Source organism: Porcisia hertigi, chromosome 32, assembly GCF_017918235.1.
Source record: "Porcisia hertigi strain C119 chromosome 32, whole genome shotgun sequence".
NCBI lineage: Eukaryota > Euglenozoa > Kinetoplastea > Trypanosomatida > Trypanosomatidae > Porcisia > Porcisia hertigi.
In genome coordinates this window covers 575,123-598,123 of record NC_090591.1, presented here as the reverse complement: position 1 = coordinate 598,123, position 23,001 = coordinate 575,123, and the positions used below count along the sequence as shown (strand labels likewise).

Here is a 23,001-nt window from a genome sequence, read left to right as displayed (position 1 = left end):
TTCTGATGGATCTTTCTCACGACTTCGCCACCACATCTCACCTGTCAATCGTCTTTCCCTGTCCCGAGGATCCCTGCTCCCACACCCCTCCTCCTCCTTTTTTTCCTCTCCACCACCATCACCCCCACCAACAACTCTTTCATTTCCAAATGTCTGTATTTCGTTTCCCGACTTGTGCCTCACCTGGCTTGTGTATTTCTCACCATGGAGTGTGTGTGTGTGTGTGTAGGGGGGGGATCTCTATGTATTTTCTGATACCTCTCCACCACCTCGACACAGTGACGCGCACACATATAGACGTGTCTCTCTCACATGCGTGTGGAGTGTGTGTGTGTGTGCTCCTAGTGTCCATTGGATTTGATTTTAGGACTGTTCGTGCGAGCACCGCATCCTTACCCAAGCATCTGGGGCGGGGACACATGTGTAGAAGAGGGGGAGGGGATGGGAGGGTAGGGGAGGGCAAATGCTGCCTCATTTCCTATGGCTGCGTCACCTTTTTCCTCAGTAATCAAACCTCTGCGACTTCTCTCTCTCTCACCTTCTCTACTCCTAAGCTGTCCTTGAACTAAACATAAGCATCACCACCGCTCCCCCCCCTCCTACACACACACACACACACACAAATCCTACCTCCGTCACCCCGTAAATATATATATATATATATATTTAATAATCAAAACATGAGCGAGGGGGGGAACCGCAGAAAAGTGTACGGCTTCAAGGCAGAGCGGCAGGCTTTTTTTTCCAAGAATGTCCGTCAAACGTTCCTCGAAGAGGGACGGAAAAAAAAAGATGAGGAACGCGCTCGCATGGAGGCCTACCGAAAAGTCTGCAAGGAGGAGGGAATTGTGTCAAAGCGTCTGGAAGACTACGACCGCACACGCCAGGCTGCATCAGAGGAGCTCGGCAGCATTCTTCAACAGGTCGACTACGATCAGAGCCTCACAAATAACGAGAAGAAGAAACGGAAGTACAACCTGAAGCGCAAGTTTTCGGCGACGACTGTCACTGACCTTATCGAAAAGCGGCAGAAGCACTATAATGCAGTTTCTGGAATGGAAAGTGTGCAGCGCAAGCAGCAGGAGGAGCGTGCAGAGAGGCAGGAGGCTCGGCTGAAGCACGACCGGGAAAAGAAGATGCGCGTGCAGGCGCGCAAGTCGCGCAACGCACTTTTCGCCAAGCGAACCAAAAAGGGGCAGCCGGTCATGTCGAGCCGTGTGGAGTCCCTTTTGCAGAAGATCCAAAAGCAGTGACAGCCAATCTCCGGTCATGAAGATTGATGTGGAAATGATCAGATACAAGAAAAAAATGATCGCGACACACACACACACATGCACAAAAACAAAGAATCCCTTTTAGCTTTTGAAGAGGGAAGGTGAACCTTATGAGAGCGCGCCGTTTTTTTTTTGTGTGTGTGTGTTGTGTGTGGGTGGGGGTGTTTCTGGACGGTACTGCGCTCTCTTGCGCGACTCTACTGTGCCGTCCTCAGCACCCATTTTCCGTTTTCTGGTGGCAGAGTTGTTTAGTCCCCCCTCTCACCGATCCCCACCCTGGCAAAGACATCGCGTGTGTTTTTGTTTCCACATTTCGGTGCGGTCTTTGGCGTGGATGCCTCTTCCTTCCTTTCGTTTGGTCTACCTTAAGCGTGTAAGAACCCCCCCTTTTTTTTTCCTTTCATCCACCCATCTCTCCCTTTATTGTTTTGTGGTTGGTTGCTGTTTGGTGTCTCCCAGTCGTGCAGCAGGGGAAAGGGAGGGTGGTGTCACTCCTCGACAAAGAAAGTCGAGCCATGCACAGCATGGGACGCGAACACACGAGCCCCCCTAAGTGAGACGAACCTATTACTGGCCAATGAATAGAAAACAACAACAAAACAGTTCTCCTCCTCTTCTGTTATCCACGCATATCGGGACACTTTTCTGACGAGATGTGTAATGTAACCTCCTTTCGGTCTCCGTCACGAGTTGGGGACCCGTCAGGAATTGTATCAAAGGCCCGCCACCCGTGCTGCGGCAACAGCAAGCCCCCCCCCACCTTTGCCTCTGCTAATGTTTAATTACCTTTTTGTGACGCATGACGTGGCCAAATTTTGCAAGATGGCATTCCCCGGTGAGATGAGCCACCCTGAGAAGACGCCTGCGCCTCTTATGGGACTGATATAAACGCCAGCTTGTTGTCGAGGGTGTCTTAATTGCGGCCTTCAGTGGCCACCCCGCCCCCCCCCCCCCCAGTCGGTGCAGCGCCAACCAATCGATCCGATACTTGATTTGGAGACTGGTGTCATGGGAAAGGTAAAGGGCGAGATGTGGGTTGTGTTCACGGGACAAAGGGGGGGGCTTGCTCCAAGGTCTCTGTGTGTGTGTGTGAGAGTTCTCCCGACTCTATGGTGATACCTGAGCGGAGATGGGGGTGGTGTCTGCCGTTTGGCGCACGTGTCTCTGCACATGGGGGAATGGGTCCAGGGAACGATAAAGATACTGCTCATTTCTGTTCTGCATGCTCTCATCTCAACGGAATTGTCCTGGCGGTATGCACACGCACACACAAAAAGGGAAAAAACAGCTAGAACTGTCTCGAGGGTGTGGCGCGCTAGAAAATCGTCACGTCCTTAACGTGTGTAGAGCTGATAGGGTCTGTGTGTGTGGAAAAAAAAAACGCTCGCCGCTTATTCCACGGTGAAGACAGAACCTTTGGTGAGCAAAATTTTCTCATGGTTTTGTTGCATGTGCGTGTACCCTCAGTTGAACTGGCGGATCGTCTTCACTTGTCAACACCCTCTTGCCCTTCTTCCCCCCCCCCCCTCCGGCCAACAAACACACACACATGCGCATGGCTACCTATGCGTACACGCGCCATCCCGGCTAATTCCACTATTACGCCTCCTCATGTTTCTCACGCATTTCTCTTTCTAAAAAAAAAACGTGGCCGATGCACCTAAATGGACTCCTGTGTGTTTCTCGGATTTACTATACGACGATGGCGTATACTTTTCGGTGCAGGCTGATTGCAACTTAGTGTACATACGTCGCCTTTTTCACGGCGCTTTCGCCCGTGTGATTCCGATAACTCCTTTGTTCCCCTTCCCTCCCTGGAGGAGAGAGCTGAGTGAGACAAGGGTTTGACTGGACTGGGGATGGGGTGACGACCAAAATGTCGTCATGTGCAGATGTTTGGCTTTTGACCGTATCCAGACAGGGGTACGTCTGGGGCTGCGTCCTCCTCCTGCTCACCGTCATTTTCCCTCTGGTTGTCATGGGTTATCGCTCTCGCTCTGTGTTTCGCCGCCACCACTTGCCGTCACCGCCGTTTCGGTGAAGCTGATATCTTAAGCCCAACTAGTGAAGCAATTGTTTGTTTTTTTATCGTGTCCTCATCGCCCTCTGTGCGTTTCTCTTGGTGGTGGAGCGGGAGCGGAGGCAGGGTAAGAAAACACTAACAACAGGAGGATGTATGGTACGGCATTATATACTTGTTGAGAGGTGACGACACTGGATTGACACGCCCATCACTGTGCCTTGTTGGCCATAGAAGGCACCGCTGCCACCATCTTCCTCTTCCAAAGCAGTGGCTCATTTTCTTTGAGCTGCGTTGGTGTTGCGTGGTGACAAGACGATGGATGTGTCCGTGGGACTTTATTGTGACGCTTCCACTGCTAGGGTTTTTTTTTACGCTTATCTTGCCTTCGCCGCCGCCCCCCACTTACCCACCCACACCCACACACACGCACACACAGAGTACAGATATGCACCCACCCTCATCGTCATGGAGGAGTGAAACACCAGTTGGGGGGAGGGGTGGGAAGGGGGGGGGCTCCGTGCTGCTGCGGGCTGGTGCACGGCACCAAATTGCGCGTACAAAGTATAATGGAGATGTGGAGTAATGGTGAGAAAGTCATTCTGGCAAAGTGTACGCTTGCAGCGCATTGGTTGCCTCTTGTATAGTGTCCTCTTCTGACCGTAGTCCTTTGCCACTGTGGGCCGGATTTTGCCCTGGCATGGTACCACCCACGGGGAAGCAGCAGATGCAAAAAAAAAAAATAACAATAATAATACAACGACCTACTTCCTTGAAATTCCGCCCGCCGCCACTCTTCACGGCGTCCCCAACGCCCCTGGAATTCACGAAGCGTATCGAAATCTCTCCACCCATTCGTCTTCTCACTCTGTATTCCCCTTCCCTCGTTCCCTCCCTCCCTCTCCTCCTCCTCCTTGCGCTCTTGTATACTTATGTATATACACACATGTATAAATATATATAACTATCACACATATTGATGGTATCCGCCTCACAACGTATTTATGGCCACTGTAACACCCTGGTGCGGTGATTCAGTATAAATTCACGTAAGCTTCTGGGGAAGGACTCGGATTCACTATGCGAGCTTCTGCATCGGTGCTGTCTCTGTTCCATAGGCAACGCCTCCTCGTCCGCGATACGACAGCGGCGCTTGCTACGCGACGCTTTCTACGCAGCACCGGCGCGTGCCTGGATAAAGGCTGGAGCCCTTCATCCTCGACACAGCCGCGAACCAACCTAGACACTCACGCCTCCGTATCCACTTCGAAGTCTTCGACTGACTGCAGTGTAGGAGAGAGGGGTAATGACACTGCTACTGCAGGGGCAGCTAGCACAGCCAACCGTGGTTCCTCATTTGCTTCGTCTCCAAAGCACAGAGAAGCGGACGAGAAGCAAGAAGGGTTTCATGACACCGCGGTGCTCTACAGGCACACCATTGTCACCAAAGCTGACAAAGTGCCGACCGGCGTGGCAACATCTGCTACTGCGTCGATCCCGAGCACGAAATCTGGAGCTGGCACTGTCCGCAAGAAGTTCTCCACGCTACCGCTACGCAGTAGTGGGGGCCGTGTGGTGCAAAGCAATGGGAGCGCAGCTCCACCGCCGCCGCCGTCTCCAGTAAATGCGACGCACCAGGTGGCATCGCAAACCGAGACTCCAAAGAACCTGAAAACGGCAGCGCGACCGCAGGATGGCCCGATGGTACCGGACTATGGGCCTCTCCGGGCGACTGGTTTGTGGTCCGTAGATGAGGTTCTCGACGAGACGAAGAAGACAGTTGACTTTCGCCGCATCGACGAGGTTGAGAGCGACATTGTGGAAGACCTGAAAAACGTCGATGAGACACTCGTCCCGTACGAAGAAGAGGAGACATGGAAGCACAAGCTGATGTTCGAGTGTAAATTCAAAAAGACACCAAAGCACCTCACGTGGAAGGAGCTGGCGGAGGAAATCGAGTGCATGGATTGCGTGATTGAGCTGGACGAACACCGCCCCGAGGAGCTCTTTACGATCCTCTTCTACTTCACTGTGAAGAAAACTGGAACACGTGACCTGGTGTGGTCGGCGCGCAATGACGTGTCGTATTCAGAAGGGTTTACCGATCTTTTGGCCGCCATCGGAGCCTGTCTGGGGCGGTCTGACGTGCATCGCACCATACGGTTTGACGACGGTGCTGGCTGCACTCGCGACCTCACTTTCCGTAAGCGCTCTCGCTATACATCCGATGTGTACGTGGCTTTTCGCCCACCTGAGAAGTACAATAAGTTCCAGCGGAAAGAGGAGAGGGATGAGTACGAGGCATCGCTGGAGAGAGAAGGCATGAGCACGTGGGGGTACCATCCATCTCTCATGGACCCCGAGTTCAGTGAGCTGGACTTCAAGGACCCCGAGGGCACGTACGAAATCGCCATATCTGCTCACAGCTTCTCCTTTATTGTGCTGCGGGCTGTTCACCGCCTCTTGGCTCGGCCAATGAAAGACTTTTACAGGCCTTCGCAGCTGATGCGAACGGCGAAGGTCAAATCGGAAGACGAAATCGGTTTTACGCACGCCTTGAAGGGGTGGCTGGGCGTCGACGAGCAAATCTATCCACATTACACCCCCATCGAGGCTCTCCAGGATCATTGGCTGGGCAAGGACGCTCCATTTAGTCTCTGCGCCATCGTGAACAAACTGCGCGAGATGAATTACCTCAAGAAGGAGAACCCAGAGTTTCAGTCGTGGCTGTCGGTCCGAACGCACGACACCCACCTCGCCATTCGCAACATGGGTGTCAAACTACTCGGCGTCGGTGCCAGCACACTCTTTGTTCCGGTGTCGCACAACGCCACGGTGAACCGTCTTCTCCCGAAGACGCAGCAGCGCCGGCTGGAGAGTCGATTTTCACTGAATGCGCTTCTTGGACTGCCCGACGAAACGCGAAAACTAGAGGAGTTCAAACAGATTAGTGGACACGACCGCATCACTGAAGCGCCAACATCTAGCACAGAGAGGTCGACCACCGTGGCTTCTCCCGACCAGGACAACGAGGCAGCCCTGAAAAGCACAGCAAAGTAGGGGGGGGGGGAAGGCGGGGCGCCCCAAGTCGCTTTCGGGATATCACATCTGGCCCCCCTGTTCGTGTAGGGGTTTTCTCCACTCCAAAGTGATGATGATGCTCGTCTGTTTGGACTCGTGCACCTAAAGGGCTACGTCTTACTGTTGGTCCTGGAAACGTATATCTGTACAGCTCAGCCGGAGCCAAGCTGATGTTCCTGTACATCCTTCACCATAAGAGGATATTATGCCTCTGTGTTGTAAAAGAGAAATGGGGAGAGGGTGGCGACTGGCGGAGAGGGCAGAGACGGATCAAAACTCAGTGTGTCCTCCCGCATACCTCTTGGTTTCTACTGTTCTTTTTATGCCCCCAGGACGAGGGTGACACACGGTCGTGTGTAGTATCAGTGTGTGTGCGTGTGTGTGATAGAGATGGGGTCTAGCGACTGCACTGTCTCGGAAGCGACCCCCCCTCCCTCTTTCTCTCCCCACTCTCTTTCCCACCTCCCTTTCTTCCTGTTCGCCATAATCTGCCTGTCCAAAGCAGACCACCTATGGTGATGACAGAGCCAAGCGTCGCTGCGATAGATGGGGGGAGGGGGGAGGGGGAGAGGGACAAGTGGTGATCATCTATCGTTGTGTAGGGAATTTGCCACACGCTGACACACTTGTGGCATCACAACGACCGGTCACGGTGTATCTACTTGTGCCTTCCACGTGACAGGCAAAGTGTCACACTGGCGCGAATGTATGTCACTCGGCCACCACTGACCACCTCAAGCGGTGCGTGGTACTGACCCTCACACAACGGAAGTCGCTTTGGGGTGTGCCGCTGCTCGAGTGGGTGAAATTTGAGGCAGGTGCTGTGTTGTGATTGCTCGTGTGCTAACCGTTGCTGTGAGTCATGTCCAGCGCCGCCTCCCACCACGTTTTTGAGTCTGGAGACGAAGGTATGTGTTCGTGTGGATCCCCGCGTGAAAAAGGTTGTGTGTCTGTGGGGGGGGGGGGGCGGTTCGAGCTCGCATGTGCGGTGTCGTAGAGGCAGAAGAACACCTTGTGGTGGTGGTGGTGGAAAAAGGGGGGGGGTCAAAGAGGGGGAAAGCAGGAAAATAACATGGAATGTGCTGCTGGTGTTGTTGTTCCTTTTGGTGTTGTGTTTGAAAGTCGTTTTTTCGTTGTTGTTGTTGTTATGGTTTGATTCTTATTATTGTATTACAGCGTATTGTCCTCACACGTATAAAATGTCCATTTCTGCTCGTTTCTCATTCTCCTTCCCCCCCCCTTTGGTGCGTCTGTTCTTCTTCAGCCCCCTTTACTCTTCCCCCACTCCCCTCCTCGTTAAGGCCGCGCCACGCACAAAGAGAGAAAAAACATGAAGTTCGTAAACAATACAGGGGGTGCACGGCGAATAGGAGGGCGGAGGGGGGGGGGGCGGTGATCTCGCAGGCATCTTTGGCGCCAGATCATGATAATGATAAAAGTTGCTCTTCAACGTTAGGCCCAGGGGGGAAGGGGGGGGGGGCAGGAGGGGTACATCATTGGCTATCAAGAACGCTTGTCTTCGTGTGTGCCAGTGCCTGAACTGAGTTCGTGGAATAGTGATGGTACGCTTGAGAACAGCCGACAAGCCCACATCCACTCCTATCGTCAACTCCCAATGCCCCCCCCCCTTTCCCGCGGGTTCACACATGACCCATGATGATTTGTTGTCATGCACGGCTTGTGTTGAGGATCTATCGGTTCACTCTGGTTGGTTCCGTTGCTTCCACCCCGAGGTAAAACCCGCACTTCCACCCCCTTCTCAACGCTCAATAATTTTCACTTCTTCGCTCCTCCCCCCTCTCCCTCTCAACGACAGTCCTGCTTGAAAACTGTACATCATCAGCTCAAGTCTTTCACTTTTTTCTTCAGTTTTTTATCCTCAGCGGTGTTGGGCTGTCGACGATTCCACCTTGCACAGTTTTTTTTTACGCACACCCTACAACCCCCCCCTTCCCACGAAAACACGTCTGCTTTCCTTTTGGGGGGGAGGAGGTATCGAACGCCGTTGGGGACCCGAGCGCTGTACGCTGCGCGGTACGCTGCCTTTGTTTTGATTCTCGTTCACGCTTCTCAGTCCGACGTAACAAAGCGCAAATGAGCGACGAAGTCGACTTCTGGTCCGCCACTATCTCGGCCTATGAGCCACTACAGCTTCCTGCGCCGCAGCTGACCCCGAAGCTGTTGAAGAAACCACCGTTTCGTTTTATCCACGACATCGTCTGCAACATTGACGCGCGGTTTGCGGCATATGATCACATGATCCCAGTCGACCTGCGCGACTCGGCTCAAGTGAACACTAAAGAGAAGAAGATTGAATATTTGACGACGCTCATTCAGTACATCAACAAACTCATGAAGGTGGAGCTGGACGTCAACCCCAAAAAAATCGTGTCGGGCCACGAGCCGGAGAAAACCAACATTTTTCTTCAGTATCTGGCTGCTGGGGTTGGTTACGCGCAGCAGGACAAGGCCGCGCAAGCGGCCTCCCCATCAAAGGCTAAGAGCGATTATTCCACCTCCAGCTCACCGTCAGGGACGGCAATCACATCCTCAACGCGGGATACTCAAGCTAATCACACGCTTCCTTCACCAACCAGCCCCGCTCAGAAAAAGTTGACTTTGTCGGACCCTGCGGTTTATCTTAGCTCTCGCATTGCTGCCTTTGATGCCGCCACGAGATTCGATGTCAAGCTGAGCGGCTACTCCATGGATTTGAAACCAAGAGATGATGTGGATGTACGAGCGGAAGGTGAGAGCATAGTTCGCATGTGGAAGGAGCTCGCGAACCCGCAGGTAGAGACGCAGCCGTCCAAGATGCAGTCGGAGGCGCTGGAAACAGCGATCGATCGGCAGTTGGAGACAATCAAGATGGTGCGGGCGCTGCTGGACGAGAATGACGGCATTATCGAAAAGTTAGAAGCGCTTGTGAGTTGATTGGCGTTGAGGCGGAGGGGAGGGGGGGGGGCACCTTTAGGGGAGTTTGCGGCTGTGCGTAGGAGACAAACCCCGGCAAGCGGAAAATGCCTGTTGTTGTCGTAGAGAACAGAATGGGGGATAAATGAGGAAATTGCCGGCGAAACTGCAATGATGCTCTCAGCATGGCATACCGGTCCAACGAATAGAATCGGTCAGAGATTATACCCCATCTCTCTCTCTTTCTCTCTTTCCCTCTTGTACCTGGATGGAACCCTACTTGTTGACAGGATGCTGCCACTTCTAGGCATCGAGCCTTGGCACACGCAACCCCCCCCCCTCCCGTCCTCTTCTTTTTTTTTCCCGATTGAGGCTACTACTTCTTGTTCTCACAGAACACCGCTGCTGACGATACAATGAATCGACACTGGGCTCACAAATCCGTGCATACTGCCGTACGCACACGCACAGACTTGGTTGTGAATACGGCCAGGTAGGGATATTTGCGACTCCCTTCCTAGGAGGAAGAAATTGGTGGAAAGGGGGCACGCATACGTCTTACTGAACTCTCCCACCCCGATTTCCCTCCTATTCACCGCTTCGCCCCCATCCCAGCGACCTCTTTACTCCACACGTCCCATGCGGTGTATGTGTGTGTATGTGTGTGTGTGTGTGTGCCCGTCTCTGTGCACAGGAGAGTGTCCATTGTGGTGTTGCTATTTCCTTACTTCCACTTTGTTTCGCGTGTGTGCTCTCCCTCCCCCTCTTCGTCTTTGTGTCTGTCTGTCTCTCTGTGTGTGTGTGTGTGTGTATTGAAGAGGGGGGTGGGTGGGGAGGGGGGGGGCTCATGATCATCGTTTATTTGGATGTGACAGCTGAAAAGTCGGGGAGGTGGCACCACATGTATTGGAAGGGGATCCCATTTTGCACACCCCTTTGTTCAGGAAGGTTCCCACCACCGCTATTTACAACGTTCACTTTTTCTCAAATTCTGTGGACACACACACACACACACACACGCAGGCGCGGGCGCTCGGAAATACCACGAAGAGCGCCTCCCAGCACTGTCCATACGGCCACAGTACTGGTGCCCTAACGCACAAAACACTGAGGCAACCGTCTTCGAGTGTAACAGAGGAGTGCCGGAGTGGGAGAGCTTCACTCCAGAGCGTCCTTTATGCTACCCAACACAGCGGATGGTATCAACTGGGGGGATTCTCTGATGCCAGTTTGCCTGCCTCTTAACCCTCTTATGTGCTATTTTTCCCCGTACATACACACACACACACAAATAAAAAAAACATCATCTCCACATCTTTCCTTTTTCCATGGGCTGCGTACTATACACTGCTCTCCTGGTAGTTTGCTACAACGTAGCGGGGGAGAGGTTTTTTTTTTCTACTTACGCTCCCTCCCCTCCCCCCTCTCCCCTTCCCCCTCCCTCCTCCCTCTCCTCCTCAGCCGCACACCAAGCAAACGAGTAACTAGAGTTGTCCTTTGCTTCTCTTTTGCAGGGCCACGGAACTGTGGACACTGGAGTGGAACTAGGCCATTTCTGGATTCGAGAGAGAGAGAGACTTATTTTTTTCTCTCTCCTGTTGTTGATCCTGCAGAGAGCCCCACACGCCTCTTTTGTTTCGGTGTGTGTGTACGTGTGCGCGTGTGTGTCTTCGGCTCATAGTCTTCACTGCTCGGAAGCATACATATTTTTTTCCGGTCCGCCAAAGAGCACAGTTTTAACGGTTCCTGTGGGGCCCTCACTGCAGTAGTCCTCCGCTTTGACTTATCGGCGATCTACAACATCGTAGAGAATAGCAATCGACCTGCTGTTTCCTCTCTCTTCAGCGGCCGTCTTGAGAACCTTGAACTGCTTCTCCTCTTTCCAGTGCCCCTGTTAGCATTGGCTGCTTCAGTGCTCTGTCGTGAAGCTGTGGGATTGGTGTTTTGGGGAGAGGGAGGGTAGGAGGAGGAAGAGGGGGTTAACGAGATTCTCGGTGTGCTTCCCGATCCCGCCGCTCAGACCTGCCTGTGTACGTCTCTAACAAGTACTCTGTACTATGGAGGATGTTATCGAGGTCGAGCGCGTGGAGCCAGCCCCCGCACGGCGGCGCACTGAGGCAGGAAGCTTATCCTGTAGCCATATCAACCGAGCCGATACCACGGGAATCCGTGACGAGCTTGCTAGCATTGGTGAAGAGATCAAGGTGCTTCAGCACCAGCTGAGTAACAACCTCTCTCCCGAAGCGACGGTATCGGAGGCTGTGACGCAGGCGCTATGGCGACTCCTGTGGCGACTGCGCCCGTTTCTGTTTCTCGCCTCCCCGTCTACGGAACATCAGTGGAGAGTCGGCGGTGCGCTGTTCGACGCATATCATCGGCGGCACTACGTGAAGGATGCGGCTCACGTCGCCACTGTCCTGCGTCTGTATCTCGTACTGTTGCGCTTCACGGTCGTCTGCCCCGCCGCGGCCCTTCACGGCTGCCTGACTCTCTTCAGTGTTTTAGCAGTGCTAAATGACCCGCGACTTCGGTCCTGGAAAGACACATCAGACCGTCTGCTTGAGGGCTTCATTTTTGTAGCGCGGACGCTGCACAGCAGTGAGAATGATGTGTTTGCTCAGCTGCTAAACGTTTCATTTGAGCTACTTTCCGAAGTCACAGCGTACTTCGACAACCCCGCACAGCCAGCCGATAGCGCACTTTTTCTGAGGCTCTCAGTTCAACCTTCGGCAGCGCTGTTTGCGCAGAGTAAAGGTTTTCTGGGATCGATAGTCTCCTCCCACTCTGAGCCAGACGCGGGAAGCAGCGCACAGCTTTTACAGGAGATGTTTTCAACGATCACCTGCGTCGAGACTCACTACGAAGCGCGTTGCATCCAAGCGTGCCTCCTGCGTCTAGTCGTGCGACTCAGTGAGCAGCGACTGCTTCTGTCTCCTTCCCCCGACCGAGTGGGCCTTGTTTGTGACGTTGCCTGTCATCTCGTCTCTTGTGCAGTGCCCGGTGACGAGGGAGTCCTGTTGAACCCCGCACACCACCACGCGGCCTGGGACACTCTTCACCACTTTGCCGTGGTGAATAGACGACTGCTCGCGCACACACAAGGTCCACTCATCTTGTCTATACTGGCCGAGCAGTGGGGCCGCCAGAACCCCCAAACGTGCTCATCCATCTTTGAAGTCACAGTAGCAGAAAAAGCGCTTTTTGATTGGTGTCGGTGCCTTAGCCCAACGGAGCTCGACTCGCTCGTCCTGGCGGCGCACCACCGTGGCGGCGCCGGGCTTGATGGTCAAGGTGCGATGATGGAGTGCCTCGTGCAGATGTGGAATGTAGCGGTGCAGTGGTGCAAAGAGTTATTCGCCAGCCCTGATTCGACTGGAGACGACGACGCTCTCCGTGGCGTTGACGGTGCACGGCACATTGTACCGGCATTGAGGATGTTGCGGGAGTGGGTGCGACTCTCTGAGAGAGTGTTCCGCAGCACAGTTCTGCGGACGAGCGCTCTTGCAGAGCTGACGTCATTGGGGGAGCAACAGCTGCTTGCCGCGTACAATCACAACTTACAGCTTCTCGCCAGTGAGCTCCCTCTTGCCTCCATCACTGCCTCGCTACTGTGCGCTCAGTTGCCGCGTTCGGTAGTACCACCTGAATTGGCTTTTCTGCCAACTCGAATTCTCTCCTTCTTCGACGTACCTTCCCTGCCTACCTGTATAGCGCGTGTAGTGAACCATGCGAAGAACTGCCTTGATGTCTCTGCCTATCGCTTGCTAGAGGCCAACGCACTCGCTGTGCAGGCATGCCTCAAAGTCTCATCCTTGTCCCTCCGGCACGATGCAGCGGCGTTTCAGAAAGCTCTGGCTGAGACGCTGCAAGTGGTGCAGCACCACGAGTCGCCGTCCTACAGTGTTCTCGTGCAAGCCATTATTGTCCTTGTGCACGCTTTTCCAACGGACCCTACACAAGGCGGCCTACACAAGCCGGAGGCCGTGATACACGTCGTGCAGGAATTGGATAACTGCGTCTCCTCGCGACACGACGGAAGGTACTCGGCTCTCGGGGTCGCCGCGCCTCTGTGGCACATGCTAAATCGGGAAGCTGCCGCGATTTTGTTCCGTGCCGGTTCAGGACTCGGGTGGAGTCGGCGAGTGCTGATGCTGCAGCCGGAGGCGTTGACATCGGCGAACGCGGCGGAGATATTTCTGTGCCGAGCTGCCGGGCTTGCAGAAGCAGCTCAACACGCCCTAGCGGAGACGATTCTGCCAGAGAGTACATGGACGTCTCCGTCCAAGGTGAGGTCGCCCATATCTTCACTTTCCCCCGGCCTCGCTGCAGACAGCGAGGAGGCTCCCATTCAACAGCGGCGTGCGTACGACTCTATTACGAGTGTTTTTCCGGTTGTTATGCAGCTGTTCCACGCGCTCACCTCGCTTTTCATGTCATTGCACTCTGACGCACAGTGGCGGGGCTACGTCGCGCCAGCCAAGGATGGCGTGTGTGCCACCAGTAACGGTGCCACAGTGGCTATGAAAAAGCTGCTTGACACTGCTGCCAATATATGTGTACTCTTGTTGGAGGCCAAGTACCGTTTCGCTGCCATCGCTGCTCCCAGCGTGGACAATGAGCAACATATCATCTTGACCGGCGCAACCGCAGTCATTCCGCGGAGTAGCGCCTTGAAAGAGCAGCTGGCGCAGCCCGCGATGGTGGTGGACGTGGACGACGAGGATAGCGTTGACGATGAAGCGGAGGGGAACGATCAGATGGAGAGGCCCGGTCGACAGCGCAAGGCAGCGCCTGGCAAGGCTATGCGAAGCTTGGAAACAGCAGAGGCTACAACGAAAACCACGGTTGGGGGCACACCGCGAGACTCCAGCCTATGGCAGTATTGGGGATCGAAGTTTCAGCAGCTTGAGAAGATTGTGGAGATTAACAGGTCCAAACTGTTGCCACTTGTCCTCGCACTCGCCCGGTGCTGTGACTCCAAAGAAAAGGGTAGAGATGCCGCATGTGAGGCGGAAGAGGTACTACACGAGGATGCAGATGTGGATCACCGGCCCGCCAGCAGCGGGCGAATAGAACCATGGGCACTGAGGTGCGCGGTGGTTCGTTTGGCACATGCCTGTCTTGCTTTGTCGCCTCCCGACTCCGCAAAGAGCGTGAAGGAGCTCTTTAAGCTTGACTCATTGAACCCAGGGAATTCTACGGACAGCGTGTGCTATTGCGCGTTGCGTGAAATTATGCTGCAGAGTAAACAGTGGACAGACCGGCGTGGTGAAGTAGACGATGCTTCGAACCGGGCATTGCGGCTCACCCGTCTCTCTGGGATGGAGTGGCTTTTGACAGCTGTGGTGTCCTCCATGCGAGACGGCAGCCCCGCTCAAACCGCCAAAAGCAGCAAAAGGGTCGTGGAGCTTCTGTGGTTTGGCCGACGTTTTTTCCAAGGCATACGCCGTCCGCAAGCTGCCGCCAATGATGTTCTGGACAACGAGGAGCACGTGTCGCTCACCGAACGGTCCGTGGGGGCTCAAGAGCACTGTATGGCTGCCTCCCCGCAGATTACAGAGGAGGGCGTTGCGTGGCTCTGTCTTTGCTTTGACTTTTACACTGTGTATGAAGGGGGAAGCTCCACTGACAAGGACACAGCGTTGGCAATCATGGGCCTCTGTATCGAGACTGCCCGAGGTGTAATGGCACTGTTCGAGTGGTCCGCCACCGATCTCCTGCGCTTCCGCGAGCGCCCTTTTGTCTTTTCGTCTTTCATCAAAGGAATTGTTGACAAGGAAGACCGCGATTTAACGGTAGTGCTCACATCATCGCTGGATATGCTGGGGCGCTATCTCGTTTCCGCGGACCAAGACAAGGTAGTAGACGGCACAGGGGCGCTGGCAGCTGCTGCTGCTCCTCTTCTCGTCCACAGCGACCACGCCACTCAAGTCAAGCTCAAGCATCTCATGGTGCAGGAAAAGGTTGCCGACTGGAGGGTGGCTGCAGGGGCTCTGGCGTACGTTCTGTACGAATGCGGCACCAGGCCAGTTGCAAAGCAAATGCATTACTTTGAAGAGGTGATGAACCACATCAAAAAAGATGTAAAGGACGTACCGGCCATGGTGCGATCGACGATTCACTTTATAGCATTTCACATTATGTCTCTCGAGGCTGATGCGCAGATGCTGACGCTTGACCGTAGGTTGCACACTAGGCGAGATTCTCAACGCCACCTGGGCGAGAGCACAGCTTTGCAGACCCATTCGAGCGTCTTGGCAGGAGCACCGAGCGGCCTTCTCGACTCTGCCAAATACGAAGGGAGGGAGGATGAATCAGTGGGTGCCGGAAAAGAAGGTGGCTCCTCCTCTCCGCAAAGCACGATTACCAGCGAGTTGCGTGTGAATGAAACCGATGGAGATGGCGCGTCGGTCACTAAAGATGTGCTAGACAGTATCGCCTTCTCCGACTTTGAGCGCGCGCTGCAGCAGCTGGTGACCCTGAGTGAGGCGGCTGAATCCGTTGCCGGGGTGGAAAGATCGCTCCGGAAGCCGGTGGTGCGCGCTGTCGCGGCGGAGGTGCTGCGCAAGCATATGTTTGCCGTTCTAGATGCCGTACACAAAGCCATCCGCATCGAACCCGCGGTCGCGTACCGCAACGATGGCGCCAATGCAGCAGAGGTAGAGGAAGCAAGCCTCGCGCCTCCCGGGTCGCGTCGCACGAGGCGCCGGTGGCTTCTGGGCTTGGCGTCCTTCATCCGTTTTATGGGTCCACAGACGACACCAATCGCGCTGATGCTGCCGACATTACTGGGCCACTGCGCTCGCTTCCCCAGCCTACTCTCATCTGTGTGCATTGTGTGGAGGGAGCTGGTTGTGGCGTGCACAGATGAGTACCTCACCGAGTCGGCCGCTTCGATCGTCTTGAGTCTTGTGAGCCTCGAACAAAATGCTGCCCTCGATGCCGAGTCAAAGAGGCTCTTGCTCAGCGCCCTCCGTCATCTGTACACGCGCACTGGAACTGCGAGTTTTTGGGACTCATACAAGGTGGTCCTTGGCACGTTCAGCGAGCTGATACGTATCACTCTTCATTCCCGGCACCCCCTGGCCAGCGAATCCGTGGAGGGATCGCGGGAAAGACACGGAAGCAACGCGCAAGCTCTCCTCCTAGGTTTTGCGTCTGTCATGCGATCCGGCTCCCTGCAGTCTACCACCGTCTTTCTCCGTGCCCTCTACCAGTACCTTCGTGCTGCAGATGAGGAAACCCGTTTCCACTTGTCACACGCGGCGGCCGACCATCCAGAGGTTTTGCACACGCTGCTGCGATGCTCGGAGGCGGACTCCGAGAGCGCCCTCTACGCCATGCGCTGTGTTAGCCTTCTTGGCGCCGTTTCTGCGTCAGGCGCGTCGGGGATGAGCGACACGCAGTTGACCACGAAAGGTGCAGACGACGGGGGGACAACCTCGATGACCCCATCCCCGGTGTTTGCCCACACCGCGTGGAACCGCATGACATGGACACAGTCCTTTTACCTGGACGCAGAGACAGTCCTGAACTGGCGCAAGTTCTCGTTTGCGTTGCTTCAACACTATTTCCCGCATGTGTTCGCAAGCACAGCAGACCCGGTGCTTCACAACTGCATTGCCTTTGCGGTGCAGGAGCTGATTCGGGCATCTACCCGACAGGAGCGCCTCCAGCACAAGGGCGTCGAGCTGCGCCGCGAGGATGTGGTGCACCTTGACGAGCTCGGGCGGTATACATGGTGGGCGCGCTTGACGCCGCACGTGAAGCAGCTGCTGGGTGGATTCACGACCACGCGGTACGCGTTAACGGTGAACTGGCAAACGCGCCTGCGAACGCCTGAATACACGGCATCGCTTGGCTACCGACGCTGGCTTTTTGCGTTCTTCAATCATCTCGTTATGTCTTGCGAGGGCTTGTTCGCTGAGATGGTACAGCCGCTACGCAACGTAGCCAAAAAGAATGCCTCTCTCGTCCTCTACTTACTGCCATACCTGGTAGTGCACATACTCGAATCTGGCAAGGCAGAATCCGTCGAGTATATTAAGCACGAGGTGAAAGCGGTTCTAGAGGCTGCCACTGGTGAGGTGAACGACCCGATCTTGTCACTCCGATCCCAGCGGATCTATGAAGTGAGCCCCGAAAGCTCGTCACAGGAAGAGCCGCGCGAGCACGTGCACACGGTGCTCAGCCTTCTCGAGGATGTAGAGCAGCTTCGGTGGACGTTGCTGCGCAATCGAGGTCGTATCGCCTGCGTCTTTGAGCCACAAGATTACGCTGGAAGCCTTTGCACGCGTCTCGCAGACGCGTATGCCGACTTTCTGTGCGACATACCGTGGTCGTTGCGCTGCCACGCCGCCCTCCGCACCGGCAGCCACATTCGAGCCCTCCGCAGCGTTGAGAGCCAGCGCCGCATACCTGGGCTGGCGTCTGTCGTTTCGGCGGTGCCGCTGCAGCGCATTTTTGCGGCTCTGAATGATCGCGAGTCTGCCCGCACTATACATCGGACCTCGCCTGGGCTCTCGCCAGAAGACACAGCCTTTTCATTCGAGAACAACGGTGATTGGTTGTCGGCATTGGGGTGCTCCGAGCTTGTCTTGCAGCATCGCCCCGACAGCGGCCAGCACCAGCTCACGGCGCTGCACTGCATGAATGAGCTGGGGGAACTCTACATGATTTCCCGCTACGCAGCGTCCCTGCTAGCCTCTCCGTCATCGGTGGATGGAGAGGTGCGAGTGAGCGGGGCGACAGAGGAGCTGGGGGGTGTCGCTCTGAAGGGAAACTCCACTTTTTCACAGCTTGTGAGTGAGGCACCACAAAGAACGGCAACGGCCAGCGGGGTTTCGCAGCTGCGTCACCATGTGCAGGCGTACGCGAACGAAGCGGCGTGGCGGTTGGGCCAGTGGGAAATGCTGCTGCCGTCATGTACGTCGCCCACCTCCCTTCCTCCTTCGATGGACCCGCGGCTACCTACTCTCGGCTCTGACGGCCCTCCGTTCGTGAGTCTCGCCATGCCTGCTGCGTATCTACACCGTGCCTTGTCTGGGACTGCTTCCCTCGCAACCGTGTGTCGTGTAACCGATAGCGAAAGGGCCAAGGTTGTGCCATTGTTTCGCACCCCATGCCTCGAAGATCTAACTGCGCAGAGCTACAAGCCCACGCTGATATTACATGCGCTTGGTGACGTGGATGCGGTGTGCGAGATGTGCGCCCGCGCCTTTGTCCCTGAGGGCACCGAACGGGATTGTCGGGCAGGCAGCTGGTGCCACTCACAGTCGAGTTCACCGATGATGAAGCTCCCTGCACATATGTTGCCATCCTCAGTGAAGGAGAACATTGCCACGATGCTGTCCCGGAGGGAATCCTACGTTGAAGACACCATAGAAGCCCGCGAACCACTTCTTGCGCTTCATCGCCTCATCTACCGCGAACTCGGCATGCAGCAGAAAGTCGCTGAAACCTGGCTGAAGCAGTCTGAACTGCTGCACAACAGCGGCCTCGGCGAGGCGGCTCTGACCGCAGCTCGTCAAGCCGCTTATGAGAGCCGAGAACACGTTACCGAGACCAGCTACTACGTCCTGGTGGCGAACCTGTTACACGACACTCAGTCGCCAACCCCGGCAATCGAATTCGCGCGCGAATGTGTTGCCAATGTGCGTATTCCCGCCACGACTCGCGCCAAGTTACAGGTGCTCTTGACAAATTGGCTCATCGAAACGGGATCGGAGCGTCCGGAGCGTATTTTTGCCGAGTACGACAAAGCGTGCGAGCTAGACAGCAGGTCAGAGGTTGTCCATCACCAAATGGCGCTCTTCTACGACCATCTGCACACACTTGCCAGCAACGCTAGCGAAGGCGCAGCAGCCCAGCTGACCGCGGCGACCACGTCGCTGGAGCCGAGTGGCACCGCTAAAGGGTCGACGGAGAACATGCTAAACGCTGCACGCAAGCATCAAGAAGAGATGGTGGACTCCATTGGAAAGTGGGCTACACGGGCCGTTGTCCACTTCGGCGAGGCTCTTCTCCGCGGCGTCGAGAAAGCCTCTGTGTCGCTTCCGCGGATGCTTACTTTGTGGCTCGACAGCACCGTGTTTCTTGGTAGCCTGCTGAACACGACCGCAGAAAAGCCCGAGGGCCCGGCTTCGGCGGCTCTAGCCGAGATGAACAATCACATCTGCGCTTTCATGTTGGCTTCTGGGCGGCCGGTTATACCACCAGCCGTCGTGATGATGGCACTGCCTCAGCTACTTTCCCGTCTGGGGCACCCTGTGGCAGCGGTGCGCACCGTCTTGACAGGCATTGTCTTGAACTTGATGAGCCACTTTCCGCAGCAGTGCCTATGGCTGGTGCTCCCAATGGCACTCAGCAAGGCGGGGTCAAAGGTGGTGGTGGAAACGCAAATTATCAAGCCATTCGCTGATAACCCCCAGAATGAGCGGGTGCTACGGCAAGCAAAGATTATCTGCGACACGCTCTTGACTATCTGCAGCTGCCCCGCCAACACCTTTTCGGGGGATAAAGGACTCAGTCAGCTCACCCCCGTGCAGAAGATCAATCCAATGCTAGCGGAGGCCAAGTTCATTGTACCTGTGCTGTCCAACTTCACGCCAGACATCCGTGCCACCGTTAGCGGGAACGTGTTCCCCACATCGCCATACTTTGACCGCTTCGATGATCGTGTGGTTGTCATGCGGTCCCTTCAGAAGCCCAGGCGCATCTGGGTGCACACAAACGAGGGCCGCGAGATTTCCTTCCTCTGCAAAGCGAAGGATGAACCTCGTAAAGATATCCGTATGATGGAACTGGCTGCACTCATGAACTCATTTTTCCTCTCCGACCCAGAGGCGAAGCGGAAGCGCTTCTCGTTACGGCGTTATTCGATCACCGCGCTTAGCGACGACTGCGCAGTGATCGAGTGGCTCAACGACACAACTCCATTGGCCACGGTGGCGATGGAGTGTTACGCATTGGACCGCTCGGGTGTGCACTTTTCCTCTGTCAAGAAGTGGGTGGCTCTCGTGAATGAGAAGAAGATGAGCAAGATGGACCTCTTCACCAAGTACATCCTGCCTGGGGCACCTCCTGTGATGCACCAGTGGCTCGATCGAACCTTTGCGAGCAACCAAAGCTGGTACGAGGCACGAACGCTCTTCACGCAGTCCACTGCTCTGTGGAGTATCGCCGGTCACATTGTCGGCCTCGGTGACCGACACGCAGAGAACCTGATGATTGACACGGTGCGTGGTGAGCTGATGCACGTGGACTTTGCCTGCATGTTCGACAAGGGGGAGAAGCTCGAGGTGCCAGAGCAGGTCCGATTTCGACTCACGCAAAATCTGACGGATGTGATGGGTGTGCTAGGTCCTTACGGCCCATTCCAGGCTACCTGTGAGGTGGCGTTGAGCTGTGAGATGAAAAACAAAAGTGCCGTGATGTCCATTGTCGAAACGCTGCTACACGAGCCGCTGATCGAGTGGCGGCAGAGCAGTCGCGGAAACCCGTCCAAGGGACCAAGGCAGCTCATGGAGCGTGTTGCGCGTCGGCTTGATGGTTTTCTCGACTTGTACTCCGTTCCCCCTCAGCGCGACACACTTTCGCTTAATGTGGAGAGCCAGGTGGCAAAGCTTATCCATCACTCCTCCGATCTAAACAATCTCTCCCAAATGTATATTTGGTGGATGGCGTGGATTTGAGCGCCGCACTGAGATTTGTCTAGAGGGAGCGTCTCATCGGGGGATGGTGGCATTGTATGCCATCATGGGGGGGGGGGGGGAGACGGAGAAGCCCTTTTAAACACGCCCTCTGCATGCCTCCGCCATGATAGACAAAGGGGCGGACAGATATGCCACCCACACCCCTCCACACAAATAATAACGAAAAAAAAAAGTGTATGAACAAAGTAAGGTGCGAGTATAATCACAAAACTTGCCGAATCTCCGCTCTGTTTGAGCATGTGCCCTTCCTCCTCCCCCGCGACCACCGCTACCCGTTTTTTTTTTCTTGAATGCTCGCGTACACGCAACCCCACACTTCATGCGTATGCGGGTCGCTTTATTGTCCCAGCGCAGAGTGGCTTGATCTGATTTATCAACGTGGGCCTCTGATGTTCCAATTGCAGATTCATTCCCGTCCCCCCCTCCTTTTTTTTCTCCCCGATTTGCTCTTGTCTTCCCTGAATGCGTTCTCTTGTATATATGTGTATGTATATACATATATATCTATCCTGCCTCACGCGCAACGCGCAACACTGAGGATCTTGTTTTTTTTTTCTGGGAGTCCGCGATCCCTGCGGCGGGGTCCATTTTCGGGGGGGGCTCTTACCGTGCCTTTGCAAAGCGGATCTCCGTCACGTGGCGCACTGAGCAGTCCTCACCCCCCCCCCCCCTCCTCCTCCTCCCTCACAGAAGAGTTCCCCTTGCGCTTCGAACAAAAAGTTTTTTTTTCTGGCTTCTCTGCGCCGTGGAGGGGGAGGGCAGTACTTCGCGTTTCCTCTTCCCCCTCCCCCCCTTACCTACAGTTGCTAGTACGGCTTCCTTTTCGTGCCGATGAAGTGGCTGGGACGCCTCTTCTGGCGTCGAAAACGCACACCACTGCCACCAAAGCCGTATGTCGACACAGCCTCAACGGGGCGCCACATGGTGGACGCACGCCTGTATGATGGCGATGACCTCACTCAAATCGACCCTGAAAAGCCACACTGGCAAGATAAACGCTTTGAATCCCGCGAAAGGGTGCCCTTTTTCGATGTCTTTGGCTACAATCGGGACTGGAGCTGGTCTCTCTTCAAGTTGTCGAGCCTTTTCTTTGTTCTGATTTTGTATTGGGAGATGCGCTCTCTGGCGTACATGAAGTACGATCCACTAAGGATATCGTCGACGACCACGGTGTCGCCTGTGCCTGACTACGCCAGGGACGAGAAAGCCACAGAGGAAGAGCTGCGCGAGGCCGGTTTCGCGTACATTGGTGTGAAGAAGCTTGATAACCTCGGCATATCGGTGCCATCGTCGTCTGAAGGAACCCGAAGCGTGTGACGTCAGGGGTTGTGATTGGCGTGTTGCTGTGGGCCTGTCTTTACGTGCTCGTTTTGAGAAAAGAGCTCTTCCTGTATTGTCTTGCTGGGTTATCTTTTTCTTCTTCTCGGGAGGGGGGGGGGGGCGGCGAGCAGAAAAAGACACAAGATGCAATTTTCCTGCTGGGTGTGGAACTACTGATGCGCGTCGCTGCTGATGTGGTGAGCGGATCTTTCGAGCTGCGCCAAGGCTTTTTACCCCTACACTGTGCCGCTGGATTCCTTGCACTGGATCCTTCCGGCGGGGTCGGTGTATTTGCTTGAGGGATCTTCTGGTGTTTTAACGAGCCTCCCCCCCTCCGCCTTCACAGAATTACACACCCGAATGTTGGCGTAGTCGTCTCTCTCTCTCTTTCTCTCTGTGTGTTCTCCAACCTCCCTTCCCACTCGCTGTACATCTTCTGTCTCGTGTTGTTCGGCTTGGTTGCATGTTTTTTTTTTTCGAGATTTCCCCCATCACGGTCGCAGATCAGCGACCGATTATAGCTGGCGACTCCCTGTCGTTGAGCAAGACGAGTCGCCCCTTTTTTTTCTTGCTTTCTGTGGCTGTGGCATATTTTTAGTACGCCGCCTCCTTCCCCCCCCCCCCAAAAAAAAGTAAATCACCCGTGTTTGATCCTATTGCACCGCGTCGGTCGGTGTGC

The 23,001-nt window shown here is 55.1% G+C and overlaps 5 protein-coding genes across 5 annotated transcripts; all 5 read left to right on the top strand.

Annotated features, from left to right (window-relative positions):
- Nucleotides 1-680: 680 nt before the first annotated feature.
- Nucleotides 681-1,253, top strand: JKF63_02511 (uncharacterized protein; the record flags this gene model as incomplete). The annotated part of the gene is made up of 1 exon (XM_067898536.1): nucleotides 681-1,253. One exon carries the CDS (start codon nucleotides 681-683, stop codon nucleotides 1,251-1,253), a length of 573 nt encoding a protein of 190 aa, XP_067754693.1.
- A 3,121-nt stretch (nucleotides 1,254-4,374) lies between these two features.
- JKF63_02510 (uncharacterized protein) lies at nucleotides 4,375-6,354 on the top strand (the record flags this gene model as incomplete). The annotated part of the gene is made up of 1 exon (XM_067898535.1): nucleotides 4,375-6,354. The coding sequence occupies one exon, from the start codon at nucleotides 4,375-4,377 to the stop codon at nucleotides 6,352-6,354; it is 1,980 nt and encodes a 659-aa protein (XP_067754692.1).
- A 2,115-nt stretch (nucleotides 6,355-8,469) lies between these two features.
- On the top strand, nucleotides 8,470-9,309 carry JKF63_02509 (uncharacterized protein; the record flags this gene model as incomplete). The annotated part of the gene is made up of 1 exon (XM_067898534.1): nucleotides 8,470-9,309. The coding sequence occupies one exon, from the start codon at nucleotides 8,470-8,472 to the stop codon at nucleotides 9,307-9,309; it is 840 nt and encodes a 279-aa protein (XP_067754691.1).
- A 2,036-nt stretch (nucleotides 9,310-11,345) lies between these two features.
- On the top strand, nucleotides 11,346-20,981 carry JKF63_02508 (uncharacterized protein; the record flags this gene model as incomplete). Its single annotated transcript, XM_067898533.1, has 1 exon — nucleotides 11,346-20,981. One exon carries the CDS (start codon nucleotides 11,346-11,348, stop codon nucleotides 20,979-20,981), a length of 9,636 nt encoding a protein of 3,211 aa, XP_067754690.1.
- An 852-nt stretch (nucleotides 20,982-21,833) lies between these two features.
- On the top strand, nucleotides 21,834-22,319 carry JKF63_02507 (uncharacterized protein; the record flags this gene model as incomplete). The annotated part of the gene is made up of 1 exon (XM_067898532.1): nucleotides 21,834-22,319. One exon carries the CDS (start codon nucleotides 21,834-21,836, stop codon nucleotides 22,317-22,319), a length of 486 nt encoding a protein of 161 aa, XP_067754689.1.
- Nucleotides 22,320-23,001: the final 682 nt, after the last annotated feature.